Genomic DNA, 21,213 nt, shown 5'->3' with positions numbered 1-21,213 from the left:
AACCAAAACACTGAACGAAGTTCAAGTCACAACACACCCTCACCCACTCAACACATCACTAGCAGCACATATGTATTCACAACCCCCATTAAGCTCAATCAAAACAATTTCATGCTCTGGAGATCACAAGTGATTTCTAGCATTAGAGCAAACGAGCTTGAGGGGTTCATAGATGGCAGTCATATCTGCCCTCCTAGAGTCTTCATAAACCTTGGACAAGACCAAACAATAGTTACCACACCCAACCCAGAATACCAAGTTTGGAAGAAACAAGACCACATTCTTCTGAGTTGGTTGTTATCTTCACTGACTGAGGAAGTTTTAGGCACTGTGGTGGATTGTTCCACTTCTCTTGAGGTGTGGACAACTCTTTCCAATCAGTTTGGTGCAAGAACTAGAGCTAGAATCTTACACCTCAGAACACAAATCCAGACCACCAAAAAGGGTTCATTAACTATTCATGAGTATTACTCTAGAATGAAGTCCATATTGAATGCTCTTAGGGCTGCAGGGAGTAACATGAGTGATGATGAATTTATCATGTGTGTATTTGCTGGTTTAGGATCAGAATATGACCCAGTTATAGCCAGCATAAACTCAATGCAAGAAAGTCCCTCACATTCTGAAGTCTATGGCATGCTTCTCAGCCAAGAAAACATAACTGAACATAACTTAAGCTCAGGGACCATAGAGGCAAACTATGCACAAGCAAGAAATGGAAGAAGGAATTGGAACAACCACAACAGGACTGGAAACCAACACCAGCCTGGAATAGTCTTCAGAACCCCTGGAAATGGATTTGGTCAGGGAAATCAGAACTCTCAGGACAAAGGGAAAGGTAAAGTTGCGAGTGATGAGGATGGTTCAAATCCAAAGGGGCCTTGTCAAATTTGCTGGAAAATGGGACACACAGCTGCTGATTGCTGGCACAGATTCAAAAAGAATTATGTGCCACAACCAAGCCAAAGGAGAGAACCAAGAGGTGCATATGTGGCTGCAACTGATGGCCAAAGCAGTGGAGCCTGGTACCTGGACAGTGGTGCCACAAACCATGTGACAAATGCTCTTGGTAACATAAACATCAACTCTGAGTATCAAGGTAATGAAAAATTAACTGTTGGAAATGGTGAAAAACTCCTGATCTCTCATGTTGGTAATTCTATGCTTTCCACTTCAAATCCACATAAACACATTGCTTTAAATGACATATTATTTGTGCCAAGCATCACTAAAAACCTCATTAGCATTTCCAGATTATTACATGACAATGATATTGACATTGAATTTCAAAAATCTGTGTGTTTTATCAAGGACAAGAGACAAGGGAAAATTCTGGTGAAAGGAGTAGCTAGAGAGGGGCTTTATGAGTTGCTGTGCTTGCCTACTCACCTGAGTGGGAACAAAACTCCTTATGCTGCTGTTTTATCTTCATCTTTTATGTCTGAGTCAATAAGTTGCATCAGCAATCCAGTGTCTATGTTGTCATTTAATCCTAGTGGTGTCAAGCTAGCTAATGTTTGTTTTGAGTCTTCTAAAACTGATAAGTCAAGCAATGATGTTTTGAAAGATATTGATCTCTGGCATCTCAGACTAGGGCATCCAAATGAGTCTGCCTTGAAAAGCACCTTGTTGTCTTGTAATCAGTTCAAATTAAACAAGAATTCTGTTCCTTCATTTTGTTGTGCATGTCAGTATGGAAAATTGTCTAAGCAAAATTTCAAAAGCACAGAAACTAAAACCAGCAAAGCCCTAGAGCTGATTCATGCTGACCTATGGGGACCAGCACCAATTCCTTCAAATCATGGACACAAATATTACATATCTTTTGTGGATGACATGACAAGATACACTTGGTTGTTTCCTTTGGCAACAAAATCTCAAGCTCTCAACACATTCATCACCTTCAAAAGCCAAATTGAAAATCAACTGAATCTGAAAATTAAAGCACTACAGACAGACATGGGAGGAGAGTTTAAACCATTCAAACCATTCCTTGACAAAGAGGGCATTATATTGAGACAATCATGTCCTTATTTACATGAACAAAATGGGAAGGTTGAGAGAAAGCACAGACATGTGGTAGAAACTGGACTCACATTGCTGGCACAAGCTAAAATGCCATTAAAATTCTGGCAAGAAGCCTTCAGTTATGCTACCTACACTATCAACAAATTAGCCTCACCTGTTATTGGAAACAAAACCCCCTTTGAAATGCTTTACCAGCACAAACCAAATTACTCACAAATCAAAGTGTTTGGATGTGAATGCTATCCATTTCTGAGACCATATAATAAGCACAAGTTTGATTTCCATACTGCCAAATGCACACTGCTAGGAATAAGCTTAACTCACAAAGGATATGTTTGCATGCATCACTCAGGTAGAATATATGTCTCTGCAAGTGTCAGGTTCAATGAAAGCTCATTCCCTTTTTCTAATGACCCCAAGTTCAGCAGGGAAGAGTCCACAAGTCAGGATGTCTTCCTTAATCTTTTAGAAAAATTTCAGGTCGTGTCATTCTTCCTTGATACTCCTCAAAACACTCAGTCAGCAGCTGATCAAAGTCACTCTCTTGAAGCTCCTGAAACCACAGAACAATCCCAGAACCTTGACCAAGGTAAGACACAACAGAATTTAAGCAATGATATGATATCAAATAATCAGTTATCCTCACCTAATTCAAATCACCAGCCTCAAGCAAATGACCAACCTTCATCCCTTATCACAGCACCCAACACAAAAGAAGCTATATCATCACATCCTATGGTAACAAGATCTAAAGCAGGGATCTTTAAACCAAAGTTGTACCAAATCACTACTCAACCACACATAGCATTACCCTCAAACACCTCAGAAGCTTTAAAAGAACCAAGCTGGAAAAGGGCAATGGAAGATGAGTACAATGCCTTGATGAAAAACGAAACATGGACCTTGGTACCAAATGACTCAAGCCACAAGCTGATTGGAAATAAATGGGTGTACAGAGTTAAAGAAAATCCAGATGGAACCATAAACAAATATAAGGCTAGATTAGTGGTGAAGGGGTTCTTGCAAATTCCAGGCATTGATTTCACAGAGACTTTCAGCCCAGTTGTCAAGGCTGCAACAATCAGAATCATCCTCACTTTGGCAGTGAACAATGACTGGTTGCTGAGGCAGGTAGATATAAACAATGCTTTCTTGAATGGTGAGCTGACAGAGATGGTTTACATGCCACAACCTGAAGGTTTTGTGAACAAAAGCAAGCCAAATCACATATGCAGATTAAAGAAAGCACTGTATGGCTTGAGACAAGCCCCCAGGGCATGGTTTGACAAACTGAAGGGTGCCTTGAACTCTTGGGGATTTGAAAATTCTAAGTGTGATACCTCATTGTTCTACAGAAAAACTAAATCTGAGATAGTTATATTGCTTATTTATGTTGATGACATTATTATTACTGGTGATAACAGTGGTAGTATTAAAGAGCTGGTTAGCAACTTAAATAGGACCTTTGCCTTAAAGGATTTGGGAGAGCTAAACTTCTTTCTGGGGATTCAGGTAAACAGAAAACAAAATGCCATTTTGCTGTCTCAAACCAAGTATATTCAAGATTTGCTTGCCAAAACAGAAATGAGTGACTGTAAAGGAATTGAATCACCTTTCAGTACCACAGAAAAGCTGAAGAAGAATGAAGGAGAAAAGTTTCATGATCCCACATTGTATCGAAGTATTATAGGCAGCCTGCAGTATGCAACACTCTCAAGGCCTGAGCTTGCTTACTCAGTGAACAAGCTCAGCCAATACATGTCAGATCCTAGGCAACCTCACTGGACAGCATGCAAAAGAGTATTGAGGTATCTTAAAAACACCATGAACATGTGTCTGAAATTCAAGAAGTCAGAGTATTTTGATTTGGTGGCTTACACAGATGCAGACTGGGCAAATGATTTGGATGACAGGAGGTCCATCAGTGGCTATTGCGTATTTCTGGGTGGAAATCTCATTGCTTGGAGTTCAAGAAAGCAAGGTTTGGTTGCTAGATCTACGGCTGAATCAGAATACAGAGCAATGGCCCTCTGTGCTGCAGAAATTACATGGATTAGCTCCTTACTAAGTGAGCTGAAACTAGAGATGCAAAGAACACCAACAATCTTAAGTGATAGCACAAGTGCAGCAGCAATAGCTACCAATCCTGTTTTTCATTCAAAGACTAAACACTTTAAGATAGACCTACACTTTATCAGGGATAAGGTAGCTAGAGGTGAAATGGAAATCAGTTTTGTTGCAGGCAGGGATCAAATAGCTGATGTTCTAACTAAGCCGTTACCTTATTACAAATTTAGCTGCTTCAGAAGCAAACTCAAGGTGTTTGACAAAACCTTGTGTTTGAGAGAGGGTGTTGAAAATAGCAGCCATGGCAGCCATGATCTCAGCCAGTCAACTGATGACCTCAATGACACAGTGGCATGCCACCTGAGCTACTCACAATTACAGTCAGCTGATGAAAGAAATGAGAGGAATTCAATGAGGTGGCAAAACAGTTACACAGAGGAATATCAGCACATAGGATGATTGGATGAAGATTCTAGAAGCTCCATATCATTGGCCAATGATTCAGTGATAGTTTTTGTTTTATCTGAATTTGTTATTTTTTAGCTAGCTGTCATTTTGTTTTCTCATGTATATATACGTTGGCCTGTAAGCAATGAAATCAATTCAAGTTTTATTCAGCAACAAACAAAAGCTCTCTGGTTTTACTCTGCTCTGCTTGCTAAGAAAAAGCAATTCTTTAAGAATTTTAAGTATCTTGAGAGTGCAAATGCAAATACAGTGAAACGATAATTTATGATAATAAAGTCTGTATTTGTAATTATTCAAGTAAAAAATTCAAGTGTTCTAAATTTTGCCATTCTCACTTGTTTTTTTTTTTACTTTTACGAAAAAGTAATTCAGTTTTCATATCATAAAATAAAAATCTATGCTTGCTTTAATTAGGATGATGGAGTAGTAACTTCTTGAACCACGCAATAGATTTTTTGGGATACGTCTACAATTCTTGAAGTCGACATGGAAAATTTCAAAACGAATTGTACAACTATTCGTCCATTTGAAATTATCGGACAATCAACATGCAGAATAACTCTTCACATTTAATTCGAAGAAACTTGAGTAAGGAGAATATATTGGCAAAATTCAAGAGGAGCTTTACCGGCCAAAAATGTTTAGCCTAGTCCAATTATTATGACTAAATTCTGAAACCCCAAGAGATGAGCTAAAAAAAAGCAATCAAAGAAAACGAGCGTACAACAAATAGTATTAGGGATTTATTAATTTGTCTACAATAATAATTTAGGTTATGAATGTTTTAGTACTAAAAAATAATTTTTAAAATGGGTTTCTTAACATATTCAAATAGCACTATCTATTTGTTAAATTAAGAGTGTTCACAATAACAATTCATTAAATAGCCTCACCCTTAATTTGGAACGAAGAGAAATTTTGAAACAAGGAAAGGTAGTAAAGCATTCCTAGCTAATTATTATATTAATAAAGATCATTATTAATATCATTTTTTTTTTGTGGTTCTCATGAGCTATATGCATAAAGTAGCTGATCTTAACTTTTTCTAACACCCAACAGCATTTCAATTTCTATCATTCAAACCTAATTCCGTTTGAACTTGACTTTTATTGTAGCTCTTTGAGGACCACGCTAATTTTCATCATTTTCCTAGTATCTCCCTATCTCTTAATAATAAAAATAAGGGAAAATAACACCTACACCCTCAAGATTTAGATTTGAGAAAATTATGTAAATATCCAAGTTTTCAATAAAGGATATTGAAATCTCTTTTTGACTATAATACCCTTTAGTTCTATTAGCTCAAAAAAATTGACTCTAATATTTTATAATAAATGACATAATATTAAAATAAATAGATAAAAATATAATTTTTTCAATATTATATAAAATAACTGAATATTATTAATACATGAGATAAATTTGATTAATTATAGAATCTATTTAACCCAAAGGTTTATTTAAAACTTATTATAATAAATGATAATATATTATTAAAATAAATATAATAACTTACATTTTTAAAATTCTTTTATATATTAAAAAATATTCTAACATTATTAGTGTACTAGATAAATTAACTATCTAAATTATATATGTATTTTCTAAGAAAATTTGAAGTCAATCTTTTAGGCAACTATCTACTAGGGCTATTAAAGTAAAAAAAGAGTCTTGTTGTTCCTTGTTGAGAATAAATAAATAAAGAGATAAATTTAAAATGCATGAGATAATTTAAACAGTCCTATTGTGATCGTTATTCCTAATTAACTCTGTACTTGATTGGACTCTTAAGGAATTAGTAAAATGATTTTCAGGCATTAATTGACTACCTAAGTTCAAATTGTAAAGAAGGTAGAGGCTAAAAAGTCTCTTTGTGTGTTTTAATTATACACCTGGAGAAAACAAAGGTCTTGGCTTGATTTCATTTGTGTGAACATTAACACTTCCAGCATTTCGCAAATGCTCCTTATGTTGTCACATCAACTAGTTGGTAAAGATGCTACTAGACAGCGGCAGAGTCCTAATAATGTATTAATGCGGTAATTGCTGAGCTTGTATTAGTACTTTTCAGTATTACTAATTTTTGAAAAACCCAGTTAAATATCCCACATTCTTTTTTATGTTGAGCTTTATATATATATATATATAATAAAATAAAGTAAAAAATTCATAGCCCCCACTCTTTCTTCTCCGATCGGTCTCTGTTTTGTAACTGCAGTTGCTCAGAAATAGAAGAAGGTTCACTAATAACAAGCTCATTGATTTCAAACAGTGGAGCCTCAATCAGAAGCTATAATAGCAATGACCAGCTGCAAAATAATGAGCGATATTCAGCTGATCCTGTAACCCTTAAGAGTCATCTTCAGCAGCTTAGTTGCCGCCTGCGCCTCCTACGTTTATGGCCATGCAGTAAGTGTATATAACTACATATATATAAGTATATAGACATCAATCGCCAATATTAGAGAATTTTGATTTTCAAGATTTTTATTAAATAGTTTATGGGTATATATGAAAATCCGATTTATATTATGGTTGCGATTGCTCAAATATGTTTTGAAGGATTTTGATGATATGATAAAACGGCATGTTGGTTGCTACTGACATGGGATTGTTCAATTATAGAGCATAAAATTATCCTAATGAAATGACGATATAATTTAAATTATGTATCAATTTATACATGAATTTAATAATGACTCTTGGTTTTGGTTTGCAGGTGGGATATTCATCACCTGCTCAGTCTGGAATTGTTGCTGACCTTGGCCATACCAGTACCCAGGCAAGTACTTATTCGTCTTCAGTACTTTTGGGAAAGTGCTTTTTAGCAGAAACATCTACTAGTTTTGTTTAATGTTGGAGTCATTGAATCTTTATCTACTTAAGTGGAACACAAATTCATCAATCATCAATCATCAGAAATCAGAATATCATTTTCTTCAGCTCCAAATTTTTCTTTTATAATTCCCATGAAAATGGAGGACACGTGATCATTTTAGTTGAGCCATTTTTTGTACACTACTTGATGGAGACGTGTGAGCTTTCTTCGCCAAGCCTAGATTATCCTTAAAGAAACTATCCCAGAAATACTGAATAAAGCGAAATTATTTTTACACCATCTCTATTTTGTTATATATATTTAATTATCACAAAATTTTGATACATTCTTTACACCATTTTTATTTTAAAGTTTATATCAATCAACTACTTTGACACTAAAAATAATCGTTTTACTCTTAAATGAATTAAAAAATTATTTTATTCTACAAAATTTTAAAAAATAAAAAATATAATTACAAAATATCCCTAAATTCAACAAAACAAATAAATCTCAAAATTTAAGGTGATAATTTTTAAATGAAATTATAATCATAAAAAATCAACATCTTGTAATTATAATTTAATTTAATTTTTGTAATTAAATTAAGCATAGAGAAGTTTATAAAAGCTCCCTATGATTATTGTAAACTTCTCTATAATTAATATTAAGAAACTTCCTATGCAAATTAAATAAAATTATAATTATAAAAAATACCATGATAATTTTTTAAATGAATTTATAATTATAAAAATTTAACATATTAGATTTGAGATTTATTTATTTTATTAAATTTACAGATATTTTTTATTTTTCAAAATTTTATAGAATAAAATAACCTTTTAATTTATTTAAAAAAAATTGATATTTTTTAATGTCAAAGTGGTTGAATGATTCAAATTTAAAAATAAAAAATAGTAAAAAGTATATGTTAAAATTTTATAATAATTATATGTAGATATAATAAAACAAAGTTACTGGAGAGGTCACTTCCCCAGTTCCCTTGAGTAAATTACGGGGCACAAAATTTTTGAACGTGTAATAATAAGGTGGCGAAAGTTGGGCCTACTTAAGGCTGGCCCTTGGGCTGAAAAATGAATATGAGTTGCTTTGGGTTACGGGAAGCATGGATTTTTCCCTTTCCCCACCTTACTTTAATATTATCTGAGTAATCAAAGCACTTAACCCCATAGTGTACTGAAAAAGCTCCGTAACCAAACAGAATGCCTCAATCTCAAATGTACATTATATTATTTGAACCAAGGAACGCCCATATAGTCAATTAAATTACAAAATTAGTACGTTTTATTTCTTTTATCGAGCCAGAAGCACAGACGAAACTCGGTTCCCTTTCCCGCTTTTCATAACGACTTTAACCGAACTTTGACTTGGTCAGAATAAGTGGATCACGTGACTTGTCACGCGTGGACTTATCTGACGAAATCACAGAGTTTGGCTGCAGGAAAACGCCGCGTTTTGGCTCAATTTTTGATTCACTAGTGTTAGATCCACTACTATTGCTTCTGCTTGCAGGCAAAAGTTGGTCAACTGAAAGAGTTTGAAGCTTCTTTACAGAGCCTCAGCGGACTGAATGTTGATATTTCTCAAGAAGCTGCTGAAATCAAAGTATTTTTTTTTAAATTCTTTTTACTCTTTATAATAACTGTTTTTTGAGCTTTCAATGTTTATGTAAGTTTAATATTTTCTTAAATTTCTATTTTTTCTGTTTCAATTTTCAGGATTATACAAACTTCCCTCAGCAGATATCAGGAGATGCAATTCTGAACTTGTTCCAGCAGAAATATATTCATTCACTCACAGTGAGACTTACAAATTATTCATCCATTATCTTGCGGCCGGTTAAAATTTTTTATGGATGCCTTGTCTCAATTGTCTTACTTTTATAGAAGTTTATAAATAAAAATTTTCAGGTTGGAGTTGGACTCATTGTATTCCAAAGATTTGGAGGAGTCTATATATGCATTTCTCTTCTACGCCGGCACTATTTTTGAGTCAGCCGGTAATCTATATTACAGACTATTTTAACATTTCATTGAATTGATGTAAACAAAATAAGCAAACATGTTATTCGGATAAAAAAATACATATGTGTGTATGTATATACACAAATTTTACATAATTGTTAACGAGGAGACACGTCTGAAAGAGTAACCTCATTAACAGAGCAAATTTTAGAATATGATGATGAGGATTGACCAGACCTGGCAATAATGCGGCCAACAGAAAACGCAGGCTGGGTTGGTTGAGGAAGTGATACTGTATCACTCGCCAACATTACAGCCACAGATGACATGTTAGGTCTGTCGGCTGGGTCTTCCTGAACACACAATAATCCAATATGTATACATTTCAGAAGTTCAGCGGCCATGCATGACTGCTTGAGTACTGGATCCATCAGCTCTAGAGCTTCTCCATTACACCATAATTTCCATGTCTGAAATGTTGTGAACAAAGATTAGCGTCCTACCATTAATCATGGAGAAATCAGTCTTCCAAATGAGTGATAAAGATAGCATACATGCATGGTCTGGAGTATCAATAGTTCAGCTAGTAAAATCTTTAGAGTTAAAATAAGAGATCCGAGGTTTGGAATCCACAAGTAGGCCTGTAACACCCCAACCCGAATTTTGAGGGCAAATCGATAACAATTCAAACCTCAAATATAATAGGCAGCGGAATAATCTAAAAATTTGGCCAAACCATCTATCGTCCTCAATTCAAGTCCTCCTCGCTTACAACAAATCAATCATGACTTTTGAAAATTGAATCACAATAAACTATAATGAGTATAAAACTCAATAAGCAAACTAGTTTTTCTTATATCAAAATACATACATACTTATACATAATGCAAACGGATGATATGCTGTGATCTTTTCAAAATAATTGAAACAAATTTCATCAAAATCTTTTTCAGTCGCTTCCAAACTTTCACATTTTCTTTCAATAAAATACGTATCTTGCAATGTGGCACTTTGCACCGTGCATGACACTTTGCGGCGCTTTGGCACTCAAGAGGTGGCACCTACATAATCTCAAGAGGTGGCCCCCACACAACTTCAAGAGGTGGTCCCCAATGCAAAATCTCATAAAGTAGAAATTCCATTTGTTAAAATCCACTTTCCCATTTATAGAAAACTTAATGCATTTTCGTGTTTATGCCAATGAATCATCACATATACCTATGCCCATGTATGTAATCATACTCAACACATAACAACACATCACATAAACACATGGACAGAGACATATAAATTCATATTAGTACATATAAAATATAGGCTTTTCACACAAGTCAAACATATATATTGTTTATTGTGATTTGTTTTGAAGTCTAGTTTACTTACCTCTTGGTATCATCATGTAACAAATGCATACTGATATCGTCAACCTAAAATCATCAATAAAATTCTCATAAGATATAATCAGTCTCAATCATAAACTATAATGCCCTCAATAACCGACACTCAAAACAAAATAGTCCATATTCTCTGATTTTTAATAAATTATTCCCTAATTGGAAAAATCTCAAATTTTACAGACAATATGCTGACATATCGACAGTTCATTGATAAAAATTTCATAACCTAATTCATTTAAAAAATATTGAAAATAATTGACGTTTCAGACATCATTAATACTGTCAAACAATTTTCTGTTTTGAACACACTTGCTTTAAAAATACAAAACAATTTATTGTTTTATCATAAAATCATGAACATTTACAGAATCATACTCGACATATATAAAAATCATTGATCCAAATTTCATAATTTGTGAAGAAGTTAGACTATGGTAAAAATAATTTCGTAATTCATGTTATTCACTGATATCAGAAATTTCCAGGTTTTCAGACTTGATTTTGAAAAATCGTAATTAATTGAAATGTTATCCGATTAACTTGAAACAAGTTTCAAAACATTCTAGACATTGTCTAGTTTAATATATCCAAAAATCAGAATCAAAATCAATTTGTACAAATTACTATGATTTTCGTAATAATTCACTGTCAGCATATTTCTGCAAAATCTTAGGTTTCTACTTCTATTGCAATCATGCTTCTCCACAACAAATCAATAAAAACCAAGAATTAAAACTTACCCCTAAATCCAAATCTTCTCTCAAAAATGCCTAATTCAAATTATGCAACTTGATCTCATGTGTTGCCCATGACAGAACAAAAAAGAAGACTTTCTTCTTCTCTTCTTCTATTCTTTTCTCTCCATCTTTCTCTCTTTATTTTTTTTTTTTGTCTTTTTTTTCCCTCAACCGATCTCTCTTTCCTCTCACTTATAATGAGAAAGATATATTATTCTATTTATACTAGGATAAAAAGGATCACTAAAAACTAAAAAGACTTAAATACCCTTAAGAGAATTGGGGTATTACAAGGCCGGAGAGTAGATTTAGTTACCAATCATGCTAAAATTAAATAAAACAAAATGATCACATACGTAAGCAAGTAGGCTTTGACCATGCTCGGAAAGATAAAATCCACTATTCTTTTTTCCACTTATGATCTCTAAAAGAAGAACTCCGAAACTGAAAACATCCGATTTTACTGAAATTACTCCTCCCAGTGCATATTCGGGCGCCATATATCCGCTGTTGGAAATAAATGTCAAATAAATTAAGTCAATCAACACACATTATTTTAGATAAATTCTCAATACATGTATATGGTAAAATAGGTTTGTACTTACTATGTTCCAACAACTTTACTGGTATTAGATTCATTTTGATTGCCACCAAAGATTCTTGCCATTCCGAAGTCTGATATTTTTGGGTTCATCTCATGATCTAGCAAGACATTACTTGCTTTAAGATCTCGATGAAAAACTTTGAGCCGAGAATCCTCGTGCAAGTACAAAAGGCCTCGTGCAATTCCATTAATGATGCTAATGCGTCTTTTCCAATCCAATTGTGCACGCCTAGTTGAATCTGAAAACCAAGAAAAAAAAAAATTAAAGTATGCACTTGAGTACTTAGTTTGTCATGCTTTATTTCTAAGGGAGAAAGAAATAGAAAAAGTTGTTGATTCTTGGAATTTTGATTTCATATTGATTGATCTCATCATATGTTGAACAAACTTTGAAAACTGTGATTGATGGTTATCTATGAGATATGATTGAATATATAATTATTTATATTATATATTATTACAAATGCAGACGTGACATAAAATCTTTAATACTCATCAACACATCTTAGATCACCATTGGATCCAAATTCATTACTGGTACTTAGTAACTATGTCCACAAAGAGTGCAAACCATAGGAACATGCATGGAATTATTGATTTAAGCCTTTAGCATAGTGGCAAAGCACCTGATCCTAACATCATGTATCTGTTTTAGTTGCAGAACTTTGCTACCGGCAGCAAGGGAAATTAAATGTATCCAAGACTGAGCTAGAGTTAGAAAGTTTTGAGAGGCGAACCGAAAATGAAGACATCAAGGCTTTTGTTGGGCATATATTCATAGATGAGCAGCAGTTCATTTCCATCTAAACAGCATCCCAATAGTCTCACAAGATTTTTGTGTTGTAATTTGGCGATTAAAGTAACTTCATTCTTGAACTCTTGTAGCCCTTGGCCGGATGATCCTGAGAGCCTTTTTACTGCAATTTCTTTCCCACCCGCTAATATACCCTGGACACAAATTTCTATTGTTACCATGTATAAAACAAAAATTCTAAATCCCCTGTGCGAGTTACATTTGATCAACCATTTCCATATCAAAATCTACGTTTGATCAATATACTATTTTTTTTGAAAGGGATCTATATATATTCATGATTGTTTGTGAAATACACATCTAATAAAAGGGTTGCATGCATGGAGAATGGAGAAGATTTTTTCCGAACTTGAAGCCCTTGCTCTGACAACTGATTGTTATGAACTCACAAGGTAGAACTCTGTCTTAAAAATCAGTTGTTGAGCGGAAGGTGCTTTGGGTTAATAAACCAGCAACAAACTTAAAATTAAGCCAATAGAAGGATAACAACACGGAAATTAAGCACAGGGCCTTGAGCTAGATGACACACTCTGACACTCATGGCATAAGTGGTTTAATTGCTTAAATAAATTAAAGCAAAGTACCTTGTACACAGGGCCGAAACCACCTTCTCCAAGCTTATTTTCATCAGAGAAATGTCTTGTAGCCTCGAGTGCTAGACCTAACGGGAAGATTGGGAGCTCTTGATGAGAATCCCCGTGCGTTTCTCCTCCTAAAATATCATATGAGTCGCTCCCGGTTCTACCTTCTCTCGTATAAAGTTCTTGTTGATTTATTGCTTTCTTCTCTGGAAGACGCATCAATTTATTATTTTTTCCTAGTATTCGTGAAAAAATGAAACAACCTTCGAAGTCGCGAAAGAAATTCATTATTACCTTTATTTCTTCTCCTCCTGTGCCTAACAACAGAAACCAACAATATGAATAGACATATGGTTGGTATAGTTGTGCCAATTGCAATCCATATTGCTTTCCTTCCTTTGCCTACGAGATACCAGAACCATATATATATTATTTTATTTTATTTTATTCGTTTGAACTAACTAGAATAAGTAATCTTATAGACACAAACTCATGTGAAAAATGTCTTATACAAATTAGTAAAGATACACAAAAAAATGAATAAATAAATAAATCAAGTGGATCATATGGTATTTTCTTTGTGCAAATTGCTGTTTTATCAAGGAGATACCGAGTTCTGTTGGTATTTTGCAGTGAAAACAAGAGGTGTAATGAGGGATTGTATTACGTTCTCACCAAAAAGTTAGAATAATTTTAACTAAATGAACTTAACTTAAAGGATAGCTATTAAATTTGATGTTAATTTATAAAGTTAAGAAGGAAATTCGAAATTAGTTTACCTTTAGAGCTTGTTACAGAACCAGGAGATGGGGGAGACAAAAACACAGGCGGCGGTGTCACGATCGACGGATCATCATAAAACGGGTACAGCTCATATCGGAAGTTACAACTGGGATACATCATTCTTCCTCCTATATTAATGCTAAAGCATTCATCAAAGGATGAAATAGCTAAACGAAGACATGTGCTACAGTCATGTCTTGACAAGTCCGGCGTGCACTGAACGAGGCCGTATAGCGTTTGAGAGGCTGTATAATTTTTCTTTACTGTCCCAAACATTTTGGTTGTATTTAGAGCCTGATTCACAGCTTCGTTCATCAAATTCCGCACTTGCTGGTTAAATAACCCACCTGTAGAATTTTGTCGATTCTGCCAGGCCTTAGCGGGCTTGGTGTCCATGGTAGAAAAGAAAGAAATGCCCGAATAACGTAAAAGGCAGTGGTCGTACCATATTACGGTTTCCTTTTGCAGGGGACAGCGTTGAGTTATATCTGATGTAGCAAAATTGACACAATCCTTGCAGGTTTCTGCACTGACATCACCACGGCAGAGAAAGAGACCGTAGACCTTGTCAGGGTCTTGGCTTGCGGTAGCATTGTAAAATCCTTCAGAGAATTTATCGCTGCTGCCGTGTGTAGCGTTAGAGCGAAGAGTAGAGAGGAGGAGATTAAGGTTTGATTGGTAAGTGCTGTTTCTGGTGAAATTCACTGTGTTGTTGCAAAAATGATATATGTAGAAAAGGTCACCAGCAAAATATGCTCTTGTGAGGCTGATTAGAAAGCTTAGTACAGAGAGAAACACGAGGATCATATTCATCTTGCGGAAGATTAATTTTGATTAATTTGATTATATCATCAGTTCTTTTCCTTTTTCTTTCCGCTCCGCTTGTTTTGTTTTGTTTCTCTCGTATTCGTAGCCGTAATTATCAGATAGCTAATAAATGTTAGACACGAAGATGAAGGTGCGCGCGAAGGAGACTCCGATTTTCAAAAGTCAATAATGATTGTGGAAAGTTTCCGCGGGCTCGTCGAGTGGGAAATGCAGAATATCTCTGTCCAATTTTGTGGAAATGCAGAATATTCACGTTTATCGTGAATCAAATCATGCTGCTGACTTTTTAGCGAATTATGCTTTCTAGGGGTGGGCACGGTTCGGATCGGATCGAAATTAAGTAAAACCGATTTAAATCGGTTATTTTATAAAAAAAACTTGAATAAGAACCGAACTTATACGGATCGGTTCGGTTTTTTCAGTTCTGAGCCTATTGTGCCTATTTTAAAATTTCAAATTTTTAGCCTATTGGGCCTCATGAATGTAATAATTTTTTTCAACAATTAGTTCATCCTAATTTCATTATAAATATTAACAATAAATACAAAATATTCAAAACACATTTTATCACTAATATCTTACTAACTACTAATAAGGTACTCACAAAATATGAAATATTAAAATTTTAAAATACATAACCAAACTCCAATACTCCATCTACATAAATATAATCATAATGTTGTAAAGACAAATAAAAATAACAATAATTACAACTTACACACAAAATAAAAAGAAAATTTAGAAACAAACACCAACAACATTCTCCCATCTTCACAAAAAAAAAAAAAAAATTGCAAACAAACGCCAACAACATTCTCCCATCTTCATCAAAATCAACATCAACTTTAGGCATTTTCCAACTCAATATTTGGATCTATAAAAAAAATTTTAACACATGTCGATTTAAATATACTCTAAAATTAATCCGGTTTTTCGGTTCAGCTGAGTGAACCGAATACCGAACCGACATTTCGATTTTTTTTACAAATGATATATTTCAGTTTTTTTAAAAATAAAAATCGATCCGAATTAGAAAAAACTGCCGGTTCGGTTCGGTGTTTTTAAGACCATGGTTTTTTTACCCACCTCTAATGCTCTCTATGTTCTTTGGGGCTTTCATATTTTCCATAACCCTCCTCCTGTCTTGACTTCTATTCTCACTCAGGACATGTGTCATATGCTCACTTATGATATGTATCGGGTGTTGGTGGTTGAATTTGTGGGGAATGGCAAATGTAAAGAAATACAACAATAATAGTGGAACTTTATTACGTAAAGTAATGTGTTTACAACTAACTCTGTATGTAGGAAGAAAAATAATAGTAATAAGTAAACTGCAGAAAATTTGTGTGCTTCAAGGCACATTACAAATGTCGCTTTCCTTAAGACGTTATTTGCCCCCACCAATTGAGTGATGCACATGGGTTAAGCAAATACGCCTCCAGGATACAATGAAGCACTTGTTTGTTTGCTTGCGTTGTGCATCGACGAAAGCAAACCAGAATACTCTTGAATGCAGCAAGCCTGCCAAAAAACAATATATTGTTCTTGTAGAAAACAATATATTGGATTTTTAATGCACAAAAGAAATGGGTGTTTTGTGTTGAAATTCATACTAGAAAGGAATGCTAAGAAAAGAGTGGTGTAGGATCATTAATTTCATATCTAAATGGCTTAAACATAACCCTTATTTATAGATATACTTGTGTCCCCTCATTTGAGTTGTCATCTTTCATGATACCCCTTCATTCATGGCCATTTGATCTATATTTAATGTTAATCAATGGTCCAAATTGAACCATCACCATTTTAAATGAAATGTCACCATGAAATTATGCATCTCTAAGTGAAATGTTGCCATGAAAAGTTATATCATTTAGTAAAAAGATACATTTTCTATAAGACGCAATTAAATGGACATGTCCTTACAACAATACATCATTTAATTAGATATGTCTTTAGTGAAAGATACCTTAGAAAAGGCACAATTAATAGGACATGTCTTTACCATAAGACACCATTTATTTTGAAAATTATCCAACAATCCCCCACCATTTTCAAAATAAATGAATTTTGAAAAATTGTCTTGCACAGGCTTCGAAAACTTATGCATAGATGAAGGTGTCTTTTGGACTTGAACCTTCACTTAGTGACAATACATTAAGATTAATCAAGGTGGCATGGTAGGCAAGCTTTGAACCAGCGACCTTAATTGACTAACCAGATATATCTCACACATAAGTTTTCAAATTCTCAAGTATTCTTTAGCCAACACGTGGATTGGCGTTGTGTCTATATCATGTTTTCATGACCACCTTAGTAACCAGCCAAGTTACATAGGAAACGGCACTACCTCCTACACTCACATAGGTAGACTTATCTAGAATGTCCCTATAACTAAAACATTTATAAGTCTATTAAAAGCTAAGTAGCTTAACCTTTCCCATATATTACAGGTATCAAGCACTGACCTTTAAGACGCATCTAAAAATATTATAGTGCTTGCTATCACAACATATGATGTACTTTTGCTCATTGAACCTAAGATCTTGATATTTCAAGTGTTGGGTTGAGTTTCCATCATTGGTGATAAGATGATGCTGGCTTCAGTCCCATCCCTTTAGAAGTTTTAAATACAATATCTCTTGCAAAGCCTTTAGTTAAGGGGTCCGCCAAATTTTGGCATGATTTCACAAAGTCAATTGTGATTACTCCATTTGTAAGTAATTGTCTCACATAACTATGTCTTATATCTATGTGCCCAGACTTTCCATTATAGATTTGACTATATGCCCTTGACAAAGTTGCCTCACTATCACAATAAATGGACACAGGAGGCATTGGTTTAGGCCAAATAGGAATTTCCATAAGCAAATTCCTTAATCATTCAGCTTCCTTGCAACATGAAGCCAAAGCTACAAATTCTGCAGCCATAGTGGAGTCTGCTATACAAGTTTGCTTCTTTGAGCCCCATGAAATAGCTCCTCCACCAAGATTAAAAATCCAACCACTTGTGGATGTATGATCATCTCGATCAGTAATCCAACCAGCATCCGAAAATCCTTCCAAAACTGATGGATATCCAGTGTAGTATATACCATTATCCATTGTAGTATATACAATTATCCATTGTATGTTTTAAATATTTTAGAATTTTGTACACTGCTTGCCAGTGTTCTTGGCTTGGATTACTAGTATATCTACTCAGCTTTCCAACAGCGAAAGCAATATCAGGCCTAATACAAGTTATCGCATACATAAGACACCCAATAACACGTGCATAATCTAATTGGGATATTGATCTGCCAGTGTTAGGATACAATCTTATGTTTGAATCAAAAGGTGTCGACACATGCTTACAATCATAATAATTAAATTTCTTTAAAATTTTCTCAATATAATGTGATTGGGTCAATACTAGGTCATTCTCATTTTTTATAATTTTAATCCCCAAAATCACATCAGCAAGTCCTATATCTTTCATATCAAAATTAGATGACAATAATGATTTAGTGAGTTCAATGCTCTTACTATCTGTACCAAAAATTAACATGTCATCCACATATAAACAAATAATCACACATTTATTTCCATTGAATATGCTATAGACACATTTATCAGATTCATGAATATTAAATCAATTTGAGACAATCACTTTGTCAGACTTTTCGTGCCACTGCTTTGAAGCTTGTTTAAGACCATCTAAAGACTTGACTAGTTTACAAACTTTATGTTCTTGTCTTGGCATAACAAACCCTTTTGGTTGTTTCATGTAAATTTCCTCATCTAATTCTCCATTTAAGAAAGCTGTTTTTACATCCATTTGATGGATTTCAAAATGATAAATTGAAGCCAAAGCAATCAAGACTCTAATAGTAGCAATTCTTGCAATAGGTGCATAAGTATCAAAATAATCAAGGCCTTCTTTTTGTGTAAAGTCTTTTGCTACTAGTCTTACTTTAAATCTTTCAATTGTTCCATCAACTTTCTTCTTCTTTTTGAAAATTCATTTACAACCTATAGGATTAGAGCCAAGTGGTAAATCAACTAATTTCCAAGTCTTATTACCCATAATAGAGTCCATTTCATCATTAATGGCCTCTTGAGACTTCATTGTCTCTTCATAGGTGATGGGATCAGACTCTATAGTAGGTGTGATCATGGTCTATTTTGATTGTGAGTCTCTTGTCCCTTCAACTAAATAGACTATAAAATCTGGTCCAAAGGATTTTATAGTCCTTATTCTTTTACTTCTTCTCAAATGATTTTGCTCATTATTAGCATCACACTTTTGACCAATTTCTATTTGTTTATCATTCTCTTGAGAATCAATACTTTTTGGTATAGTGGAAAATCTATTTTCATAGAATATTGCATCTCTAGATTCCACTATAGTATTGATCTCAACAAAGCTATTAGGTTCTGTTACAAGAAACCTATAAGCTTTAGTATGCTCAGTATATCCTAAGAATATGCATTCAATGCTCATTTCTCTTAATTTCTTTATCTTAGGTTCAGGTAGTCTTACAATGGCTCGTCAACCCCAAACTCTTATATAAGAAAAATTAGGCTTTCTCTTTTTCCATAATTCATATGGGGTCACCTTTGTTTTCTTATTAGGCACTCTATTTAAGATATGACATGCAGTTAAAATAGCTTCACCCCAAAAACCTTTACCAAGCCCAACATTAAAAAACATAGCATTAACCATTTCTATTAATGTCCTATTTTTCCTGTCAGTTACGCCATTTTGTTGTAGAGTATATGCAGTGCTAGTTTCATGTACAATGCCAACAAATTCACAAAATTCAGAAAAAGCATATTCACCTCCTTTATCACTTCTAAGGCATTTAATTTTAGTGTCACAAAAATTCTCAACTTCATTTTTATAAGTTTTAAATTTCTCTAACACTTGATCTTTAGAATGAAATAAATACACATAGCAATATTTTGAAAAATCATCAATAAATGTTACAAAATATTTTTTACCACTTTTAGTAGGATTACTTTGCATATCACACACATCACTATGAATTAAATGCAATAAAGAAGATGTTTTTTCAATTTTTGGAAAAGGAGATCTTGTGATTTTAGTCTGTGCACATACTTTACATTTTTCATGCATGTCATTTTCATGCTTAGGAATTAACTCCAAATTAGCCATATCATGCAATCTTCTAATATTCACATGTCCTAAACGATTATGCCACAAAGTTAATGAATCAACCATATAAGCAGAAGAAACATTCATATTATTGATATTGAGTTTAAACATTCTTTCATACATGTATCCTTTCCCAACAAAGGTACCACCCTTAGATAATATAAATTTGTTTGACTCAAAAACAAGTTTGAAGCCAAACTTATTAAGAAGGCTACTAGATACAAGGTTTTTCCTAACTTCAGGAACATGATAAACATCAATAAGAGTTAAAGTTTTTCCAGAAGTAAACTCTAGTTGCACAATGCCTTTTCCTTTGACTACTGCAGTGGAGGAATTTCCCATGTAAAGAACACTTCCATCATCCATTGCTCTATAAGATTTGAAAAGGCTACGATCCTTGTATACATGCTTGGTTGCACTAGAATCTATCCACCATGCATTATCATCTTCAAGAACATTAATCTCTGATATCATGGCCACAAAATTTGTGTTCGAAACTTTCTTTTGTTTCTTCAGAAGTCGACAATCTCTTTTGAAGTGGCCAGGTTTTCCGCAGTGGTGGCATGTACCCTTCCTTTTCTTCTTATTGTTTTGATTCTCGTTGGAATCAAACTTTCTCTTTTGGTTATTCTTAGGGTGATTAGAATGCTTAAACTCCTTCCTCTCCTCCACAACATTAATTTTAGAAGACATTGTAGCCTGGTCCTCAAGACTATTAAGCTTGAGTTCCTCTTCAATACGAAGACTTTGGCCTAAGCCATCCAAACTAATTTCCTCTTTGTTATGTTTAAGATTTTTCTTATAGTCTTTCCAAGAGAGAGGAAGTTTATCAATAATTGAAGAGACAATAATAGACTCATCCATTTTCATGTTATGTTGGTTGAATTGATCAAGAATATGCAAAATCTCATTATATTGTTCAACCACAAGTCTATTATC

General features: G+C 34.0%; 1 protein-coding gene and 1 long non-coding RNA gene across 3 annotated transcripts; one reads left to right on the top strand and one right to left on the bottom strand.

The window, feature by feature from the left end:
* Positions 1-8,195: 8,195 nt before the first annotated feature.
* LOC127898671 (uncharacterized) lies at positions 8,196-9,328 on the top strand. Its single transcript, XR_008055157.1, has 2 exons — positions 8,196-9,007; positions 9,121-9,328. It is a non-coding gene; the product is annotated as an uncharacterized LOC127898671 (long non-coding RNA).
* A 45-nt stretch (positions 9,329-9,373) lies between these two features.
* LOC112495462 (cysteine-rich receptor-like protein kinase 10) lies at positions 9,374-15,110 on the bottom strand. Of its 2 annotated transcripts, XM_052442484.1 has the most exons (7): positions 14,279-15,110; positions 13,794-13,901; positions 13,503-13,705; positions 12,842-13,052; positions 12,106-12,343; positions 11,857-12,007; positions 9,374-9,836 (listed from the first exon to the last, which is right to left on the bottom strand). In XM_052442484.1, the coding sequence occupies exons 1-7, from the start codon at positions 15,093-15,095 to the stop codon at positions 9,525-9,527; spliced, it is 2,040 nt and encodes a 679-aa protein (XP_052298444.1). In that variant the 5' UTR covers positions 15,096-15,110; the 3' UTR covers positions 9,374-9,524. The 2 variants fall into 2 exon arrangements, with proteins under 2 accessions (XP_052298444.1, XP_052298445.1); XM_052442485.1 differs by lacking the exon at positions 13,794-13,901.
* Positions 15,111-21,213: the final 6,103 nt, after the last annotated feature.

This window comes from Citrus sinensis, chromosome 5 (genome assembly GCF_022201045.2).
Source record: "Citrus sinensis cultivar Valencia sweet orange chromosome 5, DVS_A1.0, whole genome shotgun sequence".
Classification (NCBI taxonomy): domain Eukaryota; kingdom Viridiplantae; phylum Streptophyta; class Magnoliopsida; order Sapindales; family Rutaceae; genus Citrus; species Citrus sinensis.
This window is presented reverse-complemented; position numbering and strand designations above follow the sequence as displayed.